This window comes from Rhinatrema bivittatum, chromosome 16 (genome assembly GCF_901001135.1).
Source record: "Rhinatrema bivittatum chromosome 16, aRhiBiv1.1, whole genome shotgun sequence".
NCBI classification, from domain to species: domain Eukaryota; kingdom Metazoa; phylum Chordata; class Amphibia; order Gymnophiona; family Rhinatrematidae; genus Rhinatrema; species Rhinatrema bivittatum.
Genome location: NC_042630.1, coordinates 9917244 through 9925991, shown reverse-complemented (window position 1 = coordinate 9925991; position 8748 = coordinate 9917244). Strand labels below are relative to the sequence as shown.

General features: G+C 56.5%; 1 protein-coding gene across 1 annotated transcript; it reads right to left on the bottom strand.

Moving 5' to 3' along the window:
- Positions 1 to 1189: 1189 nt before the first annotated feature.
- Positions 1190 to 4171, bottom strand: KLHL33 (kelch like family member 33). The gene is made up of 3 exons (XM_029581778.1): positions 3470 to 4171; positions 1946 to 2122; positions 1190 to 1857 (listed from the first exon to the last, which is right to left on the bottom strand). The coding sequence occupies exons 1-3, from the start codon at positions 4162 to 4164 to the stop codon at positions 1323 to 1325; spliced, it is 1407 nt and encodes a 468-aa protein (XP_029437638.1). The 5' UTR covers positions 4165 to 4171; the 3' UTR covers positions 1190 to 1322.
- Between the last annotated feature and the right edge of the window lie 4577 nt (positions 4172 to 8748).

Below are 8748 nucleotides of genomic sequence, written 5' to 3'. Positions count from 1 at the left end.
GGGAGGTGCATTGGCAGAGCTGTGTGTGAGGGTCTCAGCACTGGAATAGCAGGGGGCACTGCAGAGCAGGAGTGAGGTGCATTAGCAGAGCTGTGTGTGAGGGTCTCAGTACTGGAATAGCAGGGGGTGCTGCAGGGCAGGAGGGAGGTGCATTGGCAGAGCTGTGTGTGAGGGTCTCAGTACTGGAATAGCAGGGGGCACTGCAGAGCAGGAGGGAGGTGCATTGGCAGAGCTCTGTGTGGTGGTCTCAGTACTGGAATAGCAGGAGGTGCTGCAGGGCAGGAGTGAGGTGCATTGGCAGAGCTGTGTGTGAGGGTCTCAGTACTGGAATAGCAGGGGGTGCTGCAGAGCAGGAGGGAGGTGCATTGGCAGAGCTCTGTGTGGTGGTCTCAGTACTGGAATAGCAGGAGGTGCTGCAGGGCAGGAGTGAGGTGCATTGGCAGAGCTGTGTGTGAGGGTCTCAGTACTGGAATAGCAGGGGGTGCTGCAGGGCAGGAGTGAGGTGCATTAGCAGAGCTGTGTGTGAGGGTCTCAGTACTGGAGTAGCAGGGGGTGCTGCAGGGCAGGAGTGAGGTGCATTGGCAGAGCTGTGTGTGAGGGTCTCAGTACTGGAATAGCAGGGGGTGCTGCAGGGCAGGAGTGAGGTGCATTGGCAGAGCTGTGTGTGAGGGTCTCAGTACTGGAATAGCAGGGGGCACTGCAGAGCAGGAGGGAGGTGCATTGGCAGAGCTGTGTGTGAGGGTCTCAGTACTGGAATAGCAGGGGGTGCTGCAGGGCAGGAGTGAGGTGCATTGGCAGAGCTGTGTGTGAGGGTCTCAGTACTGGAATAGCAGGGGGTGCTGCAGGGCAGGAGTAAGGTGCATTGGCAGAGCTGTGTGTGAGGGTCTCAGTACTGGAATAGCAGGGGGTGCTGCAGGGCAGGAGTGAGGTGCATTGGCAGAGCTGTGTGTGAGGGTCTCAGTACTGGAATAGCAGGGGGTGCTGCAGGGCAGGAGTGAGGTGCATTGGCAGAGCTGTGTGTGAGGGTCTCAGTACTGGAATAACAGGGGGTGCTGCAGGGCAGGAGTGAGGTGCATTGGCAGAGCTGTGTGTGAGGGTCTCAGTACTGGAATAGCAGGGGGTGCTGCAGGGCAGGAGTGAGGTGCATCCACAGAGCTGTGTGTGAGGGTCTCAGTACTGGAATAGCAGGGGGCACTGCAGAGCAGGAGTGAGGTGCATTGGCAGAGCTGTGTGTGAGGGTCTCAGCACTGGAATAGCAGGGGGTGCTGTGGGGCAGTAGGGCAGGAGGGAGGTGCACTGGCAGAGCTGTAGTGAGGCTCCTCTTACACCTCAGGTGTCCCCTCTCTCAGGTGTGCAGGCACAGAAAGCACGCAGGCCTTGGTGTCGGTGTACGCCTTGGGCATGGTGCCCAGATTAACCCAGCGGTCAGTCTTGGGGTTGTAGCAGTGCACCAGGTGGGTGTCCTTGTAGGTGTCGTAGGAGTAGCCCCCGAGCACGTACAGCTCCCCCTGAAAGGCGACAGAGGTGGCCACCACATGGGCGTGGCTGAGGGGTACAATATCAGTCCACGAGTCCTCGGTGGGACTGTACACTTCACAGGCGTTCTGGTCCATATAACCTCGCTCCCCATGGCCAAGGCCCCCGGCCACATACAGCCGGTCCCCCAGGGCCTCCATCACGTGGCCCCCCCGGACGTGAGTCATGGGAGCGAGTGCCGTGGAGCCAGCCACCGGATCGTAATAGAAGAAATCCCGGAGAACATGGTATATCCCTGTGCAGCCTCCGGAGACGTAGATCCCACCACTCCAGATGGCCACGGCGTGCCCGCAGAGGGGGACGGGCAAGGGGTGCACGAATCTAAAGAGAGAAGAGAAGAAGGAGCACTCAGTCCCTCAAGCGCAGTCCCTTCGGTTCCTTGCACTCTCTCCCCAGCCCCCTCTCTCACCTCCAGGTGTTCTTTGCAGGGTCGTAGCACTCCACGATGTCCAGGCACTGGGTGTTGCTGTTGTCCGCGTTTCCCCCCAGGACATAGATCAGCCCCCGCAAGCACACGGCCTGGAAGTAGTTGTGTCTCTCCTGCATATCTGCCAGCTTCTCCCAGGTGCCCCGCAGGGGGTCGTACCTGCGTGGGGGGGGGGGGGGGGGGAGAGAGAGATGGAAGCCGTCAGAGTGCAGAGGAAGGAGGGGAGGAGGGAGCAGGGACTTAGGGAGGGGAAGGGGAAACAAGGGAGATCCCTGAACAGCAAGTCCCTGAACTCCCCCCCCCCTCCCCCGCCTTGCGTTCACACTTACAATGTGTGGGGTGGGGGATGCTGTAACCACATGGATCAGATTTTTCTAATATTTTACTTCCAAAAATGCATAAAAAGTTCCAAAAACAAAAACGAGGGATACAATGTATCCAATCTCTAAAAGTTGTTCTATCTAATTAATTTAAAATCTGAATCGTTGTTAACGGTTTGACTTCCAAATACCTTGAGAATAAATAACTTCTGGATTCTGGTACATGGGGAGGTTTATGAATTCCAAAACTTATTTCTATTATTATTATTATTTTTACAGAGAACTTAAAAACAGAACTGAAGCTTCAGTTTGATCTCTATAACTTATGTGTAGGTACGGTAAAAGGCTGTAAAACTGGATGCAAGAGACTGGGCAACTCTAAAATGGTGTAAGCCTCTTTAAGATAGCATAAGCCTGGATAAAGTAGACTAGACCTGTGTATGGTAGTGTAGACCTATGTAAGGTAGACTAGGCCTGCCTAAGGTAGCATAAGCCTGTCTAAGGTAGTGTAGGCCTGTGTAAGGTAGACTAGATCTATCTAAAGTAGGTTGGGCCTGTGTAAGATAGACTAGGCCTGCCTAAAGTAGGCTGGGCATGTGTAAAGTAGACTAGGCCTGTCTAAGGTAGGTTGGGCCTGTGAAAGGTAGTCTAACCCTGTCTAAGGTAGTGTAGGCCTGTGAAAGGGAGACTAGGTCTATCTAAGGTAGGTTGTTGGGCTTTTGAAAGGGAGACTATGCCCCTCTAAGGTAGGTTGGGCATGTGTAAATAGACTAGGCCTGCCTAAGGTAGCATAAGCCTGTCTAAAGTAATGTATGCCTATCTAAGGTAATGTAGGCCTGTGTAAGGTAAACTAGGTCTATCTAAGGTAGGGTGAGCCAGTGAAAGGGAGACTAGGCCTGTCTAAGACTACATAGACCTGTGTAAGGTAGAGTAGGTCTGTCTAAGGAAGTAGGCCTCTGAAGGAGACTAGACTTGACATAGAGGGAATAGGCATATTCTGAACTTCAGTTTAGGATCTATTCTGCAAAATTCCATAATTTTCTACATAAATGCTTGAACCCCTGGACCTCAAGAGAGGTGGGGAAGGCAAAACATTTGGCTCTGTACCATGGAGATGTGTAAGCATACAAACCCCAGAAGGTGACATCAGCCAGTCTTGTCCCTCCCCCAACAAGCCTCTCCTCACCTCACCACACTCTTCAGTACATCCTCCTTCCCATAGAAATGGTTCCCACCAAAGACATAGAGCACATTGTCAAGTACGGCCACTGCATGACGGAAACGTGGCACATCCGGGAGGCTGCTCAGAGCCCTCCACTCTATGTGCTTGACCAGGCCGATGCCACTAATGAACCGGTGGGTAAACCACACATCCCTGCTAGGCACACGGCTGGAGAAGTTCCTGGTAAGGCTATCTCCTCCCACAATGACCAACGCCTGGCCTGGTGTGCGGACTCTGCAGGGAAGTTGGCTAAGGACAGATGGGCCCTTAGGCACGCTCAACAGGGAGGCCTCAAGAACCTTGTAACACTTCTCAGAAGGTGCCATGAGGTCCGCAGCGATGACCTGCCGAAGTTCTCGGTTGGTCATGAGGGGGAAGCGGACGCACTTCATGACTCTGGCGGCTTGGGGCAGCCGTGTCTCCCTGTCCTCGTCAACCCAGCGGAGGACAGCTTGGAAAACCTCCATCTCCATAGTGGTGTAGAGGGCATCATGGCTCAGGAGGGCCACCAACTGGTCCGCCCCGAGGTCCTGGAACTTGGGCACCTGGACCACCTCCTTGATGTTCCGGAGGATAAAGTCCTCGGCCTCCCGCCTTAGCTCGGGCAGGCTGTAGGCTTCGGCCAGCGCCAGGACATCCAAACAATGTTCCGGACTCATCTCCTCCCGGAAGAAACTGGTAGCAGAGCTGCAGGATGCCAGCAAGCTGGTACGGCAGGGCCGCCTGGGTGACCTCAAAAACGTTGTCCCAGCCAAGGAGAAGGGAACCCGAGTAGATGAAAGGGGTGAACAGGGGCAAGTCCACGGAGGAGAAGGTGCTGAGGGAGACCGTGTCCTGGTGGGCCTCCTTCATGCCGCTGGTGAACATCCCACGGAAGAAATCGCTGCCTGCGGCCAGAGCCACCCGATGCACTATAACGAAGACAGAGGTCAAGAGTTAACGAGAGGGTTTAAAGAACCTGCTCTCATCAGGTTCAGGTGCGACCTTAATCATAGTACTGATGCATTACTGCGAGATCTCACTGCACATTACGATTTAGTGTGCTATGCAGCCACCTCTGGGGTGGGAAATCTGGCTACGGCTTTTGGTGCCTTCCAATGGGATTAGCAGTATACGGGGCTGGGGGGTGGAGGCACGGGCTTTGCAGGCACTGACGTGCCAATGGCGAACCTTGAAGTTCGTAGAGGAGGACGAAGTTATTGTGCAGTGAGTTGGGTGTGCAGCAAACTTCCACTTTGGATCGAGACAGCTCAGCTGGAGAACATTAGATGACAGATTGTAACTCTGGTGAAATAGCCTGAATACTACTGGGAGGAGAGAGACCTACCACAACCCCACCCAGCCTCCTCCAGCATTTCCAGCCCCTAAATCAGGGATCCCCACCCTACCTACCTTTGAAGAATGCCCCAGCCGCCTGCAGTTCCACGTCCCATCCCACCCCACGTCTGTAGAGCTCCTGGATGCCCTTCAGGTTCTGGAGCCTCTCCTCCGACACCACCACCTCCTCCTTGTGGTATTCCTTGGGTGTGGGCTCGAGGCAGCGTTTGCAGAGAGCAGCCACTCTACAGGCCCCCAGGGCTTCTGCTGCCCGGAGGACCTCTTCTGCCGTCTCTGTCCTGACCTCAAACTGGCCCTCGTAGGCAAAGTCCAGGATGCATTCCCAGCCACTGCATGTGACCTTCCCCTCCAGATCCACCACACCAAGCTGCCCCTGCTCCAGGATCTTGGTAAAGAAGGTGCTAATGGCGGCCAGGGGGAGGCTGTGAGCCTGGTAGAGCCTCCCTTCTAGTGCCACGCACAGATCCAGCAGGAGACACTGCTCCCTCAGCTGGCACAGGGAGGAGAAGAAGCTCTCCACGTAGTCCGTGTTCAGGAGCAACTTGTGCTCTGGAGAGGACTCCTTCTCCTGATCAGGGGTCCCGGTGGGTTTCCTCTTGGGTGCAGCATCTCCTTCACTAGAGAAAACTCCGGATTCAGTGTAAGGAGGTTCCATACAAGACATCCTTCCAGGAGTGGCTCAGAGCTCTTGGGAACAGCTGGAAGATATAAAGTGTTCATGGTACTTAGGTATTAGCACACGACTGCAGGATCCTTTTCAAACTAATACACAACAAACGTGGAAACAAAGCTGTTCCCCTGAAAACAAGTGCCAGATTTTAGATTCATGCAGTCCTAGAGGTGACAGGCTCTGTATCCCTGCTCCCATCCCCTGATCCCTCCAGTCCTAGAGGTGACAGGCTCTGTATCCCTGCTCCCATCCCCTGATCCCTCCAGTCCTAGAGGTGACAGGCTCTGTATCCCTGCTCCCATCCCCTGATCCCTCCAGTCCTAGAGGTGACAGGCTCTGTATCCCTGCGCCCATCCCCTGATCCCTCCAGTCCTAGAGGTGACAGGCTCTGTATCCCTGCTCCCATCCCCTGATCCCTCCAGTCCTAGAGGTGACAGGCTCTGTATCCCTGCTCCCATCCCCTGATCCCTCCAGTCCTAGAGGTGACAGGCTCTGTATCCCTGCTCCCATCCCTGATCCCTCCAGTCCTAGAGGTGACAGGCTCTGTATCCCTGCGCTCATCCCCTGAGCCCTCCAGTCCTAGAGGTGACAGGCTCTGTATCCCTGCACCCATCCCTGATCCCTCCAGTCCTAGAGGTGACAGGCTCTGTATCCCTGCTCCCATCCCCTGATCCCTCCAGTCCTAGAGGTGACAGGCTCTGTATCCATGCACCATCCCCTGATCCCTCCAGTCCTAGAGGTGACAGGCTCTGTATCCCTGCTCCCATCCCCTGATCCCTCCAGTCCTAGAGGTGACAGGCTCTGTATCCCTGCTCCCATCCCCTGATCCCTCCAGTCCTAGAGGTGACAGGCTCTGTATCCCTGCTCCCATCCCCTGATCCCTCCAGTCCTAGAGGTGACAGGCTCTGTATCCCTGCTCCCCTTCCCCTGATCCCTCCAGTCCTAGAGGGTGACAGGCTCTGTATCCCTGCACCCATCCCCTGATCCCTCCAGTCCTAGAGGTGACAGGCTCTGTATCCCTGCACCCATCCCCTGATCCCTCCAGTCCTAGAGGTGACAGGCTCTGTATCCCTGCTCCCATCCCTGATCCCTCCAGTCCTAAGAGGTGACAGGCTCTGTATCCCTGCTCCCATCCCCTGAGCCCTCCAGTCCTAGAGGTGACAGGCTCTGTATCCCTACTCCCATCCCCTGATCCCTCCAGTCCTAGAGGTGACAGGCTCTGTATCCCTGCTCCCATCCCAGATCCCTCCAGTCCTAGAGGTGACAGGCACTGTATCCCTGCTCCCATCCCCTGATCCCTCCAGTCCTAGAGGTGACGGGCTCTGTATCCCTGCACCCATCCCCTGATCCCTCCAGTCCTAGAGTGTGACAGGCTCTGTATCCTGCACCCATCCCCTGATCCCTCCAGTCCTAGAGGTGACAGGCTCTGTATCCCTGCTTCCCATCCCCTGCTCCCTCCAGTCCTAGAGGTGACAGGTTCTGTATCCCTGCTCCCATCCCCTGCTCCCTCCAGTCCTAGAGGTGCCAGGCTCTGTATCCCTGCACCCGTCCCCTGATCCCTCCAGTCCTAGAGGTGACAGGCTCTGTATCCCTGCACCCATCCCCTGATCCCTCCAGTCCTAGAGGTGACAGGCTCTGTATCCCTGCCCCCATCCCATGATCCCTCCAGTCCTAGAGGTGACGGGCTCTGTATCCCTGCTCCCATCCCCTGATCCCTCCAGTCCTAGAGGTGACAGGCTCTGTATCCCCTACTCCCATCCCCTGATCCCTCCAGTCCTAGAGGTGACAGGCTCTGGTATCCCTGCTCACATCCCAGATCCCTCCAGTCCTAGAGGTGACAGGCCACTGTATCCCTGCTCCATCCCCTGATCCCTCCAGTCCTAGAGGTGACGGGCTCTGTATCCCTGCTCCCATCCCCTGATCCCTCCAGCCCTAGAGGTGACAGGCTCTGTATCCCTGCACCCATCCCCTGATCCCTCCAGTCCTAGAGGTGACAGGCTCTGTATCCCTGCACCCATCCCCTGATCCCTCCAGTCCTAGAGGTGACAGGCTCTGTATCCCTGCTCCCCATCCCCTGCTCCCTCCAGTCCTAGAGGTGACAGGTTCTGTATCCCTGAAACCATCCCCTGAGCCCTCCAGTCCTAGAGGTGAGAGGCTCTGTATCCCTGCACCCATTCCCTGATCCCTCCGGTCCTAGAGGTGACAGGCTCTGTTTCCCTGCTCCCATCCCCTGCTCCCTCCAGTCCTAGAGGTGCCAGGCTCTGTATCCCTGCACCCGTCCCCTGATCCCTCCAGTCCTAGAGGTGACAGGCTCTGTTTCCCTGCTCCCATCCCCTGCTCCCTCCAGTCCTAGAGGTGACAGGCTCTGTATCCCTGCTCCCATCCCCTGCTCCCTCCAGTCCTAGAGGTGACAGGCTCTGTATCCCTGCACCCGTCCCCTGATCCCTCCAGTCCTAGAGGTGACAGGCTCTGTATCCCTGCACCCGTCCCCTGATCCCTCCAGTCCTAGAGGTGACAGGCTCTGTATCCCTGCACCCGTCCCCTGATCCCCCCAGTCCTAGAGGTGACAGGCTCTGTATCCCTGCTCCCGTCCCCTGATCCCCCCAGTCGTAGAGGTGACAGGCTCTGTATCCCTGCTCCCGTCCCCTGATCCCTCCAGTCCTAGAGGTGACAGGCTCTGTATCCCTGCTCCCATCCCCTGATCCCTCCAGTCCTAGAGGTGACAGGCTCTGTATCCCTGCTCCCATCCCCTGATCCCTCCAGTCCTAGAGGTGACAGGCTCTGTATCCCTGCTCCCATCCCCTGATCCCTCCAGTCCTAGAGGTGACAGGCTCTGTATTCTTGTGCCACCAGGGAGAAAGAAGACATGGAGCACGAAGGAGATGGCAAGGCCTCTCTTTCTCTGGTCTTGCTCTTTTCCCACCTGTCACTGTCCTCCTTTGAGCCCACCTGGACATAGAGCGTGCCTCAGAGAGCTTTGAACGCCGCCTCCCATACACTGGGGCCGTGGTGTGCGTGGGTCTGCATCCCTGGGAGTGTGTCCGCAGCTCCCTTCTTCTCCTGGCTGAGCTGTGTCCTTGCAGAGGAGACCTCGCTCTGTCCTCCGGAACGTCCCTGGCTCCTGGCCGAAGAGTGGAGTTAATTATAGCCAAGGAGAGCCTGCCCGGGTCACACTCCGGGCGCGTGTGTTGGTGGGATGTTTTCAGATCTCCGGGTGTGCGTCTCTTCTCCTTGA